Source organism: Amblyomma maculatum, chromosome 9 (genome assembly GCF_055883805.1).
Source record: "Amblyomma maculatum isolate TAMU_Amacu chromosome 9, ASM5588380v1, whole genome shotgun sequence".
Classification (NCBI taxonomy): Eukaryota; Metazoa; Arthropoda; class Arachnida; order Ixodida; family Ixodidae; genus Amblyomma; species Amblyomma maculatum.
The window spans coordinates 56,391,195-56,405,200 of record NC_139352.1 but is presented as its reverse complement, the minus strand read 5'-3'; the positions used below and the strand labels follow the sequence as shown (position 1 = coordinate 56,405,200).

General features: G+C 47.8%; 1 protein-coding gene across 5 annotated transcripts in view; it reads right to left on the bottom strand.

Moving 5' to 3' along the window:
* Positions 1 to 14,006, bottom strand: part of LOC146179094 (uncharacterized) — a 35,384-nt gene that overhangs the window by 9,191 nt on the left and 12,187 nt on the right. For all 5 annotated transcript variants that reach the window (XM_084578792.1, XM_084578788.1, XM_084578793.1 and 2 more), the window contains one exon: positions 3,496 to 3,582. In XM_084578792.1, coding sequence (XP_084434918.1) covers positions 3,496 to 3,582 — 87 coding nt within the window. The remainder of the gene's footprint in view (positions 1 to 3,495; positions 3,583 to 14,006) is intronic.

Here is a 14,006-nt window from a genome sequence, read left to right as displayed (position 1 = left end):
GTACTAATCACTCATTCGCCATTATGCAGTACACACCTAGAATTGACCTGTTTAAGTACGCGTTCCTTCCGAAAACCATTGTTGAATTTAATAACCTGAACCCCTACATTTTTCATAACACTAGCTCAGCTGAGGCTTTCGAGAAAAAACTAGAATCGTATTTCTTGTAGTAATGTGTGTGCCTTTCTTCTGTATTTTTCTTTATTTCCCACCATGTAACAGCATGCAAAAGCTTACATTATTGTAAATAAAATAAATAAAATAATCTTCAGTTACGAACCGCTGCATTCGTCCCGTCTGTGCAGAGCCGACAGTGATACTTGGCCTAGTTAACTGGTCTGGCTTTTTTTTTATCTCGCAAATTGCAGGCCTCACAACAGGTCTCTTCTCAAGAAAAAGGAAAAAAGTCACAAGAACAAGAAAAACGCATCCTTCTAAAACATTAGCTGCGACAATAACAAGCGAGGCTATTGAAAACGTTTGTAACGATAAAACGTCTTGCGTAGCTATATTTCAGGGCAATCAATACAGTCGTATTACGATCTCGTATATGGCATTGAAATTAGGATATGCTGGAGATCTTCAAGACCTGGAGCAACAGCGGAGGACTCCTGCGGCGTTTTGATAAGTTCGCATTTTGTTTGCCGATTGTTGTAACGTAGTGCGACCAGGTCTTCTACTACTCGATAGAGCAAATAGAAACGTCAGATAAAGAAGCCTCTGTACGGCGTTTGAAAAGACCCGGCGACGCTGAGCACCTGAAAGCATTTTCTCACGGTTTAGCCACGCTTTGAAGATAACTTAAAATCCGACATAGTGTGCTTTAGTAATGCATTGGAGCAGTAAATTATAGCAACGAATAAGAATGACAAATGTAACTGTCTGAAAGGAACAGTGTCATCTACTCAAAGTGTCGCACATTTTATAGCGATAGTATCATCCCGGAAATTCTTTCTACAAGTATGCACGGGCGAAACTTATTCGTACAATCACGGAACTTTTGTGAGCAATAAAGCTGTTCGCGTGCTTTGTCTTTTAGCTCGCTTTAATGTCACACAAATGAGCTTTTCAAAATTAATTAAACATCTTTGTTTAAGCAATCAACCAGATTCCTGGAACAGGGTGTCATTAAAAGTGGTGTTCTGTTCGATTTTGCGCAAGGTGGCTAACCAGAGCGCTAATGCTAAACGTTCACAGGCATGCAAACAGGGATCGCGGTAATCCCTTCTGACCTGACCACCTTGACTGACCAGAGCAACGGTGTAAGTTAGTAGCGGAGTAAGTTAGTAGCGGAGTAAGTTAGTAGCGGAGTAAGTTAGTAGCGGAGTAAGTTAGTAGCGGAGTAAGTTAGTAGCGGAGTAAGTTAGTAGCGGAGTAAGTTAGTAGCGGAGTAAGTTAGTAGCGGAGTAAGTTAGTAGCGGAGTAAGTTAGTAGCGGAGTAAGTTAGTAGCGGAGTAAGTTAGTAGCGGAGTAAGTTAGTAGCGGAGTAAGTTAGTAGCGGAGTAAGTTAGTAGCGGAGTAAGTTAGTAGCGGAGTAAGTTAGTAGCGGAGTAAGTTAGTAGCGGAGTAAGTTAGTAGCGGAGTAAGTTAGTAGCGGAGTAAGTTAGTAGCGGAGTAAGTTAGTAGCGGAGTAAGTTAGTAGCGGAGTAAGTTAGTAGCGGAGTAAGTTAGTAGCGGAGTAAGTTAGTAGCGGAGTAAGTTAGTAGCGGAGTAAGTTAGTAGCGGAGTAAGTTAGTAGCGGAGTAAGTTAGTAGCGGAGTAAGTTAGTAGCGGAGTAAGTTAGTAGCGGAGTAAGTTAGTAGCGGAGTAAGTTAGTAGCGGAGTAAGTTAGTAGCGGAGTAAGTTAGTAGCGGAGTAAGTTAGTAGCGGAGTAAGTTAGTAGCGGAGTAAGTTAGTAGCGGAGTAAGTTAGTAGCGGAGTAAGTTAGTAGCGGAGTAAGTTAGTAGCGGAGTAAGTTAGTAGCGGAGTAAGTTAGTAGCGGAGTAAGTTAGTAGCGGAGTAAGTTAGTAGCGGAGTAAGTGAGTAGCGGAGTAAGCGAGTAGCGGAGTAAGCGAGTAGCGGAGTAAGCGAGTAGCGGAGTAAGCGAGTAGCGGAGTAAGCGAGTAGCGGAGTAAGCGAGTAGCGGAGTAAGTGAGTAGCGGAGTAAGTGAGAAGCGGAGTAAGTGAGTAGCGGAGTAAGTGAGTAGCGGAGTAAGTGAGTAGCGGAGTAAGTGAGTAGCGGAGTAAGTGAGTAGCGGAGTAAGTGAGTAGCGGAGTAAGTGAGTAGCGGAGTAAGTGAGTAGCGGAGTAAGTGAGTAGCGGAGTAAGTGAGTAGCGGAGTAAGTGAGTAGCGGAGTAAGTGAGTAGCGGAGTAAGTGAGCAGCGGAGTAAGTGAGCAGCGGAGTAAGTTAAATTGGTTCACAGGAAAGGAAAGGCGCAGTAACTGTCACACTTGCTCTGTGGACACCCGAACCGCGCCGTAAGGGAAGGGAGGAAGGTGGGAGTGAAAGTGGAAAGAGAGAAAGAGGAGCCGTAGTGGAGGGCTACGGAGTAATTTCGACCACCTGGGGATCAAGTGAGCAGCGGAGTAAGTGAGCAGCGGAGTAAGTGAGCAGCGGAGTAAGTTAGCAGCGGAGTAAGTTAGCAGCGGAGTAAGTGAGCAGCGGAGTAAGTGAGCAGCGGAGTAAGTTAGCAGCGGAGTAAGTTAGCAGCGGAGTAAGTTAGCAGCGGAGTAAGTTAGCAGCGGAGTAAGTTAGCAGCGGAGTAAGTTAGTAGCGGAGTAAGTTAGTAGCGGAGTAAGTTAGTAACGGAGCAAGTTAGTAGCGGAGCAAGTTAGTAACGGAGCAAGTTAGTAGCGGAGCAAGTTAGTAGCGGAGCAAGTTAGTAGCGGAGCAAGTTAGTAACGGAGCAAATTAGTAACGGAGCAAATTAGTAACGGAGCAAATTAGTAACGGAGCAAATTAGTAACGGAGCAAATTAGTAACGGAGCAAATTAGTAACGGAGCAAATTAGTAACGGAGCAAATTAGTAACGGAGCAAATTAGTAACGGAGCAAATTAGTAACGGAGCAAATTAGTAACGGAGCAAATTAGTAACGGAGCAAATTAGTAACGGAGCAAATTAGTAACGGAGCAAATTAGTAACGGAGCAAAATGGTAACGGAGCAAAATGGTAACGGAGCAAAATGGTAACGGAGCAAAATGGTAACGGAGCAAAATGGTAACGGTGAAAAATGGTAACGGTGAAAAATGGTAACGGTGAAAAATGGTAACGGTGAAAAATGGTAACGGTAAAAAATGGTAACGGTAAAAAATGGTAACGGTGAAAAATAGTAGCGATGTAAAATAATAAAGGGGTAGCAGTTGTATCATCCTCTTTTCCTCCGACTGTCTAAACAGGTGGGTGCCTCATACCCTTGCCTTGCCCCGCATGTCACCCTTCCCTTCCCTTATTTGATAGAAGATCTGCTTCAGCCTCTGCGACTTACCGCGGTGTGGACACTGACAACCACGTTACCTGCGTAGAGAGAGCCCGGCTGCACCACAGGAGAGGGGATGAGGGTCCCATCGAGGCTGTTGTCCTCGTCATTCTGGCCAGGAACGGCTGTGAAAGAAAGAGAAGGAAATCTCATACACTGTCTCGTCACAACCAAAGGACTGTCAGAGAAAGTTCGGAGATTCGTGAACTTGCACTATTTCAAGTGGCATCGCTTGAGATGTTCTTTCCCGGCTGTGCAAAGCCTACACCACACTTGCGCACGCAGAGTGCGAACTCTATCACAATTAAATAGAAGCTGCAGGCTTGAACGGAAGGCACGACAGGATAGAAACATGTCCTTTCTTTATGTCAAAGGCTTGCAGTTAAAAATGGATTTGTATCCGCCCAAACTGCCATCGGCGGAACGAACGCGCACGGCGAGCAAGAGCGCGCGTGTCGCATGCGTTGCAGGTATACGGAACACATAGACCAACACAAGTTGTAGTCCTTGTCGAGATACCGCACGACCGTAGGGACTGCATATTTCGATGGAGGCGAAACGTGGAGGCGTCCCTGTCCTGCTCGATTTCAGGGGTTGAGATTGCACCCGCCACCGCTTTGGTGGTGGACAACAGCTGTTGCAGCGCGCGTCTTTCTCTCCCTCTTCTTTTTCTTTCTTCTCTATTTTCTCTTCTGTCCTCACGAGGCAGCGGAGGTGGCTCAGCTACAGAGCCAGTAGCAGGCCCGTGCATTTTCTTTTCCTTCTTCATACAGCCACAACAATGTATACAGCTGTGAGAGAAACGGTACTTAACCAAAAGTACCTTGTGGAGTGCGCCCCACAAGTCATGTGTGACTAAGGGTCTGAGAAGACATCAGGCCACTCTACTACATCGAATTCGCACGGGCTCTGAATGCATAAGGCTGGCATGGCATCGCCTCCGCTATGTTCTATATGTGGTGTGTGCGGGGATATAGAACATTATATTGTCACGAAGACAGGGATTTATGGGAAACGGTAACGGGGCATAGACACAAAGTCAAGACAGGGGTTCACGGGAAACGGTAACACAGAGACACTGACTCTAGAGTCCACAGTCCTAGCTTCTCCCTCGTTATAATGGCACATACCCAAAGTGGGAGATTGGCCAGAATTCGTTATAGGTGACATAATAATTGATAATGTCGATTTGACTGTGATAGATAACCTGTTGCTGAAATAATTTGAAATTTTGAGGCGATAGTAACAGAAAACAATGAAAAAAGGGTTAAAATTGTAAAATAATAAAAAAGTACAATTCAGACAGATCAGCACTAACACACAAATCTTCCAGTAGCAATATTATAATTGTGGAGTAACTCCCACACCGGTTTTTAGGGCACACCCTTTGACGGCTGCACCAAAGGAGAGGAGGACAGGAACTGTAAATGGCAATCCTAGGCGAGCAAGAGTATTTCTAAATAATTTCTTCTCTGAGTAGCATACCTGCGGCAGGAGAGGATGTAATGTTCAATTGTTTCCACGTCATCACATGACGCACAAAGATTCTCTCGCACATATCCTCACACATATCTCGCACAGTCCTAGCTGGCCGAAGCGCACGAGAGTCTACAACTTGTTCGTCTTTCAAGCGCTACCTCGAACCGCCAGGTGGCATTATTCCCCTCTCGAAAAAAAATAAACGCTAGATCACAGAAAACACTGATTCGGATGGTAAATACGGCTTTCAGCGGGTGAAACCGCCAGACGTCCGTTCGTCGTACGTGTGACCGCGGTGGCCCCACGTAACACGTTGGTTGCTGAACAGTAACGTATTGCGTTGGCTGCTGGACGGGCATGCACTGGGTTTGTGGTATTGTAGACAGCGGAGCTTGAACTGGAACTGGGCGTCGGAGAATGTCAGCGTAAGTCGGACGAGGATAATCAGTAACAGGGGTACTTTGAGCTTCAGCAGCATGCAGAGATGGCTGCGTGACTTGCTGAACCTCTTCGCGGATTATATGTGCGAGAGAATCACCCCTGGGTTGGAACGTGCCACAAACCTTCTGCAGTTCCTCGCGTACAATTGCACGAATAAGATCTCGGAGGCGGTCAGATTTGCTTACAGCAGTTGTAAGAGGCTCGGCAGCAGTCGTAGCGGGGATTGGGCTGTTGTAGACAGCCGAGCGCTGGTGTAGCATCTTTTCCATCGTGCCCGCCTCTGTTAAAAATGAGGTAACTGTAGCTGGTGGGTCACGCACAAGACCAGCAAAAAGCTGTTCTTTAACCCCACGCATCAGGTGGCGCAGCTTTCTGTCTTCAGACATGTTAGGATCCGCACGTCGAGATAGTTTCGTCACGTCCTCAACATACATCATGACGGACTCGCTTGGCACCTGTATCAGATTGTAGAGCACGTTCTGCTCGTTCGCGCCTATCCAGGCTGACATACGCCTCTATGATAAGACGGCGGAACTGAGGCCACGATGTTAATGTGCCTTCTCGGTCCTCATATACCATGCCAAAGCATGGTCTTCCAGGCAGAAAATGGCGTTCCGTAGCTCTAAGTTGTCGTCCCACTGATTAAAGGATGCCACTCGTTCGAACTGAGTTAGCCAGTCCTCAAAGTCTTCATGCGTAGTGCCATGGAACGATTTCGGCACTCGGTAGTTTTGAAGGTAAACAGGAGTACCTTTCATGACCGACGTAGTGCTTTGCGTGGCTGGCCGGAGGCTAGTTAAGTGGACTCTAAGGGCCCGTGTTCGGAGCGAAGGCCCAGGTTCCTCCGGCTGACGCAATGAAATGGCGTGTCCACAGGCAAAATCTCGGTGTCGTTGGTTCGCAGAGGGGTGTGCGAGATTGAGAGGTAAATCACCCAACACCTCTGTCAAAACTGTCACGAAGACAGGGATTTATGGGAAACGGTAACACGGCAGAGACACAGTCAAGATAGGGGTTCACGGGAAACGGTAACACAGACAGACTCGAAGAGTCCACAGTCCTAGCTAGCCGAAGCGCACGAGAGTCTACAACTTCGTCTTTCAAGCGCTACCTCAAACCGCCAGGTGGCAATATAATGTGCTGTCCAGAGTACAACGCGGAAAGGTATGCGATGCTCGCTTCCTTGAAAAGGACAGGAGCCTTTCACAGTGCACTTCAGGACATTGTCTACCCGAGTGGAAAACAGACATGCAGAACGGAGGCTTCACGCCTTCTTTTACAATTTCTGCAGGACACTGATCTTGACTAGGTGGTGAAAGCTGGAGTTAACTATGTTCTACTGTGAGTGAACGTGTGCATAGATTGTGACTTCTGGAATGTACCACGTTATACTGTGAGTGAATGTGTGCATAGATGGTGATTGCTGGAGTGGAATATGTACGGTTATAAGTGACTGCGCATAGTGGAGCAGATTTTACAAATATTAGCACTTTTTCTTAACACATAAGTGACGCTACGGTGCAGCGATTGCCGGCAGAATAAGAAAGGCTGATTCCCACCTGTGTCGTACAACAACTGAACAGCTCAACTTGACAGATATTTACATTATATTACAGGTACAAAGGTTAAAACCACCCGGACACGACCATATATCCGACACAGAAACAAAAGGGCATGGCCGTTGGCGAAGGAACTCTTGCTTCCCAAGGTAGAAAGGTCCTCGGCCAGAAAGCTTACGATCTCCTTTGGTTGACGCGCCAGGACAGGAAAAAGCGCACGTCAACGCCGGCTACATGCGACATCCGCACAACGCCATAACACGACAATCAGCAATCGTGAAAATCGACCGCGGCCATTTATCTGAAATCAGTCAATACCCACACTTCGAAAAACCGAACTGAGTTTCGCGTAAACCATGCAATGACATTAACGCTGACGAAATACCAACCCCCTTCCCAAGTGCCGAAATTACATGTTGCGAAACGCGCTAGGACGTGCAAGGCAGGTGCGGGGCTACTCTTGGCGCCGCCGAAAGTTTTCATTTTGCCACAACAGCTGTGCAATGTCCACACTGCGCCCATTCGCTGGCGTTAGCTATTATCCTTAATAATGTATTGGATACTATTAATTTAAATACGCTTCCCAAGTTCACAGTGGCGGACATGTATAGCGAACGGAAGTCCATTGCACCAAGCAGTCGCCAAGCAAAAACGCTTTGTAGTTTCGTTTGATGCGCGTTTAACGTTCCAAAGCGACTGAGGCTATGAGAGACGCCGTAGTGCTTGGCTACGGAAATTTCGACAAAAGGGGTTTTTTTAAGTGCACCCACATTGCACAGTAAACGGGCGCCTTGATTTTCACCAGCGACAACAAAATGGGACCGTGTGAAAGCCGGCGTCGGTGTTGTGGTTGTAACGCGATAATAAAACTCCGTTACACGCATGCGATTTCACATCTGTGGCGCAACCGTTATTCGTGCACCGTTCATGGTGGTGTCATGAGATTTCGCTGCCCATTTAGCACCCATCTTATGCTCAAGCCGGAAGCTATAGTTTTCGTTAGAAATTCAAGCCGACCACATATGTAACTCCAATTGTATGTCGTTGATTTCAAGCGTAAGTGTCGAATGAAAAGTGATATACTGCGCCTTCCTTTCCACAAAAACCAGCTGAAATGCCCCGCCGCGGTGGTGCAGTGGTAAGCCGGCCGAGAACTGCTAGAGTACCCGCGCTCGATCCCGACCCCGGCGGCTGCGCTTCTACGGAGGCGAAACGAAGAGGCGTCCGTGTGCTGTGCGATGTTGTGTTGTGTTGTGGCTGTAAGAAGGAAAAGTAAATGCACAGGCCTGCTACTGCCTCTGTAGCTGAGCCACTTCCGCTGCCTCGTGCGGACAGAAGAGAAAATAGACAAGAAAGAAAGAAGAGGGAGAAAAAGACACGCGCCGCAACAACAGCCGTCGTCTACCACCTAAGCGATGCCGAGTGCAATGACGGCCTACAACAGATAAAAATCTGTGGCTGGCTAACCCCCGCCGCAAACGGCGTTGATCTACTGTCCCAGCTCCGTAGGGCCGGGAACAGCCACCCTTCACTACCTCCTCCTCCTCCACAACGGCTTGGTTGGTTGGTTCATAGGAAGGGAAAGGCGCAGTATCTGACACACTTGCTCTGTGGACACCTGAACCGCGCCGTAAGGGAAGGGATGAATGTGAGGGCTCCACAAAGGCGCCTTTGTGGACATGTCGGACAGTGCGCCCCTCCGGGGTGGTGCCGTGGTAAGACGCCCGACTCCGGAGTACCCGGGTTCGAACCCGACCTCGGCGGCTGCGTTTCGATGGAGGCGAAACGAAGAGGCGTCCGTGTGCTGTGTGATGTCAGCGCACGTTACTCCGCAGCCCTCCACTACGACTCCTCTTTCTTTCTTTCCACTTTCACTCCCACCTTCCTCCCTTCCGTTACGGCGCGGTTGAGGTGTCCACAGAAAACAAGTAAGACAGTTACCGCGCCTTTCCCTTCCCATAAATCAATCGGACAGTGCACATGTATTTCCTGTTTTGCAAGAATAAAGCTGTGTGTAGTGTGTGTGTGTCCGATGCGGAGGCGACATAAGACGACTTCATTGAAACGTTCTTGATGAGAGCGAGGCCGGGGTGCTCGGTCTCCCCTGTTGGGGCTGGTACAGGTGGGTCACCGCCGCTTGCGGCGGGGGCTAGCCTGGCACCGAATTTTTATCTGTTCTAGGCCGTCATTGCACACGCCACCGCTGGTGGTGGACGACGGCTGTTGTTGCGGCGCGCGTCTTTCTTTCCCTCTTCCTTTTCTTTCTTATCTATATTCTCTTCTATCTGCACGAGGCAGCGGAGGTGGCTCAGCTACAAAGCCAGTAGCAGGCCCGTGCATTTTCTTTTCCTTCTTCCTACAGCCACAACAACAACAACATGAGAGCGACTTCCTTTCTCTTGTGGCAGGTTTTATTAAGTTCAGTTTATTTTTCAATTCTTTATTCCATTCTGACTGCCATTTTTCTTTCAACTCGTAATACACTAACCTTAAGCTGTCCGTGTAGGGAATGCGCACTTTATTTTTTTTTTTTTTTTCATGTTGTGCTTGTGCAGCACACTCATCTGCTTTCTCATTGTCCTTTATTCCAGCATGACTTTGAACCCAGCACAATATTATGCTGTGTCCTCCTGCTGTGCTTTTGCTATGTTTTGTATGATATCGCCGATCGATGGTGTGAATGAATTTCTATGGTGAAGCGCTGTAAGTACACTTAGGGAATCAGTGTAAATGACACTTTTCTCTATCTCGTTTATTACTTTTTCTACTGCCACGGAGATCGCATAGCACTCGGCAGTGAAAATGGAAGCACACTGAGGTAACCTTACTATTTTTTTTTTTTTGTCTTCCACAATGGCACTGCCTACATAAAATGCTCTTTTAGAACCATCATTGTAAAATAATTTATAATTTCTGTATCACTGGGGTCAAAAACTGTTGTAACCAGTGTTAGTGTGGTGTCCGGTTTTTGTGGAATTTTGTAAGTGTTACGTCACATGCATTGGGGAAACTGTACCAGGGCGCCAGTGGATGGGGACAATGCGCAACATCGGGTAGTGTATCGAGTATGTTTAATTCTTTACACTTCTCTTCAACACGAAGTAGGAGTGGCTTGACTGCTTGGGGCTTAATAAACAGCGTCCTAAATGGGCATTTTGTAACTATTGAGTAACAAAGGTGTTTCGGTAGTTAACGCATTTTTAAGATGTACGAAAATGTAAGCATGGTTCTTCGGTTTGGTTTGGTTTCTTGGGTTTAACGTCCCAAAGCGACTCAGGCTATGAGAGACGCCGTAGTGGAGGACTCCGGAAACTTCGACCACCTGGGGTTCTTTAACGTGCACTAACATCGCACAGCACACGGGCGCCTTGCTTTTCGCCGCCATCGAAAAGCGGCCGCCGAGGCCGGAATTCGATCCCGCGTCCTTGGGAACAGTAGTCGAGCGCCGTAACCACTGAGCCACCTCGGCGGGGCGCATGGTTCTTCGGTATGCAAAGGATGGCACATTTGTTTCCAAGTAAAGACTTTAATGGTGGCGTCCTGTAGGCACCGAAGGGTAGACGCGAACCTATGATGTGGACTGGGTCCAGTCGTTTCAGGTATGAAGGTCTTGCAGGCCCATACACTATACAACCGTAATCTAAGCACGAGCGAACAATAGAACGATAAATCTGCAATAAGCCTGTCCTGTCGGATCCCTAGCGTTTGTGCGACCGCGCTGTATATTCAAAGATTTGAAGGCTGTTTTTGGTTGTTTGTTTTTTGTTTTTTTTTAGTGTTTATGTGGGGGTGGAAAGTAAGCTTTCTGTCGAAGGCAACGTCTAAGAATTTGTGTTCACGTCTTACAGGTAAGACACCATTTTTAAGATAGATTTTGGGATCGGTGTCACTCGGACAAGAGAGATGGCTTCAAAAACACCGTAAACACTGCTATTTTGCATGCATGCACATAGATACCATCATACAGGAACAAACGTAAGTTGTCTGTTTTGAAAAAGTATTATTAGACATTAAACATTCACGAGCCAGGCACTACTGCTCAGGAAGCCATTTCCAGCTTATTCAGACATTTCCACGCACCCTCCCAAGGCGCCCTAAAGCCCACTGGTTGTTTACCAAAGCAACTGCAGTCATTTTATGGATGCACGCAAACATGCCATCTCAATGCAATAAAAAACGACTTGTAGCCCTGGCTACGCAGAGTTTGTGCATCAAACATGCAATGCAACGGCTCATGGAAGCAAGTTATTTGATATATCCCTGCCTACTCTTGCAACAATGATTTGACCAATTTCTCGCTTGAGGAAAGGCGCATAGAGACCTCAACAGGCAGTGAGGAGAGAGATGAATGAGGGGATACAATACAAGATGGCTTATGATGTTGATTAATTTATAGGAAGGGAAAGGCGCTGTAACTGTCTCACTTGTTTTAAAAAAAAACTGATTTATTTATAGGAAGGGAAAGGCGCGGTAACTGTCTCACTTGATTTCTGTGGACACCGCAACCGCGCCGTAAGGGAAGGGAGGAAGATGGGAGTGAAAGTGGAAAGAGAGAAAGAGGAGCCGTAGTGGAGGGCTACGGAGTAATTTCGACCACCTGGGGATCTTTAACGTGCGCTGACATCGCACAACACACGACGCCTCTTCGTTTCGCCTCCATCGAAACGCAGCCGCCGAGGTCGACTTGTTTTCTGTAGACACCGCAACCGCACCGTAAGGGAAGGGAGGAAGGTGGGAGTGAAAGTGGAAAGAAAGAAAGAAAGAAAGAAAGAAAGAAAGAAAGAAAGAAAGAAAGAAAGAAAGAAAGAAAGAAAGAAAGAAAGAAAGAAAGAAAGAAAGAAAGAAAGAGGAGCCGTAGTGGAGGGCTACGGAGTAATTTCGACCACCTGGGGATCTTTAATGTGCGCTGACATCGCACAGCACATGGACACCTCTTCGTTTAGCCTCCATCGAAACGCAGCTGCCGAGGTCGGGTTCAAACCCGGGTGCTCCGACGCAGTAGTCTGGCGTCTTACCACTACACCACCCCGGCGGGGCTTTATAATGTTTAACGTCTGAGGGTGACTAGAGTTGTGAGGGATGGCGTATAGCAGAAAGTTCAGGATTAACTTCGAACATCTGAAATTCTGTGGGGTGCACTGACATCACACAGTACACGTGCATCTTGATTTCACCTCCGCCAAGAAGCGGCTACCGCGTCCGGCACGGAAACCATGTCCTCGGGTTCTCAGCAGCCTAATGCGCTAACCACTGACACACCGCGGCCGGTTGAGTGACATCTTAATGCTAATGCGGTGGAATGAATGTCTCTTATCAAAAAGAAAGAAAATTCACAGAAATACGCCTCTGAGTACTGCATTAATTGTGATTAAGTTATGAAAACGGAAATGAGAAGTAACTGATTCTTGTTGTACACCAATACCAGCGTGACGGACAGAATGAGGACAGTTAGAGATCAGTGAGATTTCTTGATGATCATTTTGGTATATCTCGCAGAGAAATAGGTTGGCTTATATGGTTTAACGTCCCAAAGCGACCCAGGCTATGGGACTGGCCGTAGTAGGAGAGTCCGGAAAATGTTCAACCACAGAACGCTCACAAATGAATAAAGGATGCGGCTGAGACACTTGCAACCTCCCCACTGCACGCCGACTGTACACGGCGAGTGGCCGGAAACTGCCTCAAAGTGAGCGTACAAATTCAAGTGTGGGGCCTAGTTCGGACAACAAACGTTCTAGAGGGGAATTTTGAACCAGGAGGCAAAACGCAAAGCGCTTATGTGCTGTGCGATGTCAGTGCACGTTAAAGAACCCCAGGCTGTTGTCCAAATTATCTGGAGCCCTGCATGGCGACGTCCCTCAGCCCGAGTGGCTTTGTGACGTTAAACACCGTAGCACAAACCAAATTCCTGCAACCTGCAGCTGTTTCAGTGTCAGCGTTGATCAGCGTCCAACCTCCCCGCTTGCCACAACACAACCTTGTAATGTCCGAAGAACCACGTCGACACATTTCACCGATTGTTGAGCACTCTCAGTGGCCGTAAAGAAACTATCTCCGTACCATTAGGTGTGGCGTCAATATTGCGCTAATTATTTTCTCTAGCAGCCAGGGTTAATCACTATACCCGCGGTCAACATGTGGCTCTACAGCGACGGCTATAGGCAGGAAAGGGAAGGTGACTGGTTTTTGCCCCCTACCCAAGGAGTATATGGGCTACCTCATTCAGCTCCTCCTCCTTCACCGTGTGCTGTGCGATGTCAGTGCACCTTAAAGAACCCCAGGTGGTCGAAAGTACCGGAGTCCTCCACTACGGCGTCTCTCATAGCCTGAGTTGCTTTGGGACGTTAAACCCCACAAACTAACCAACCAACCTCCTTCACCTTGCGGCACCCGTACTCCAAACCATACACGCCACGGCATGGCGCAGAGGCGTGTCTCCTTCCCTTGCCTGCCTAGCTTCCTCTGCACAGCCATGAAAAGCTGCACGCGAGTATAGCACTCTCGAAGTAATTAGTACTGTTTTGGCCAGGCCGGTGCATCGCGCTCCTGTCGAGAGGTACCTGGCGTTTCCCGGGCGGCTCGCGCCTAGTTTCCATTAGCATGAGGCAGTGGCAGTGGACCGACTGTAGCCTATAGAAGACAGCACGTGCACTTTAATTTCCCCAATTCGTACTACAGCTTAAATGCGCATGTTCCTCTCAGCTGCTCGTCTCCGTTGATCAGACTCTTATCTCTTTCTTATCTCTTTCTTAGTTTCAATTCTTAGCACCATTCAAAACCCCCGCTTCAGTGATAGTCAAAAGCCAAGTGCGGCATCTCCTTGTGCCCTGACCGCGCACATATGTTGCGCAAAACGCAGCTGCGATCCCGCTTAACACAGTGCGCGCACTTAGTTTTCTTGCTTTTGCAGTGACAGCGCCCACTGCAGGCCGGAGTTTCCCACTGCGATGTCACGACCTATTTCCTGCCACCTCGCCATCAAGATAGCAATTGATCCCGATGACGTAAAACCAGCTATCTCGGTAAATTTGACAATGACGATAGGATTCTCGTCTCAATGGCTGGCCAGG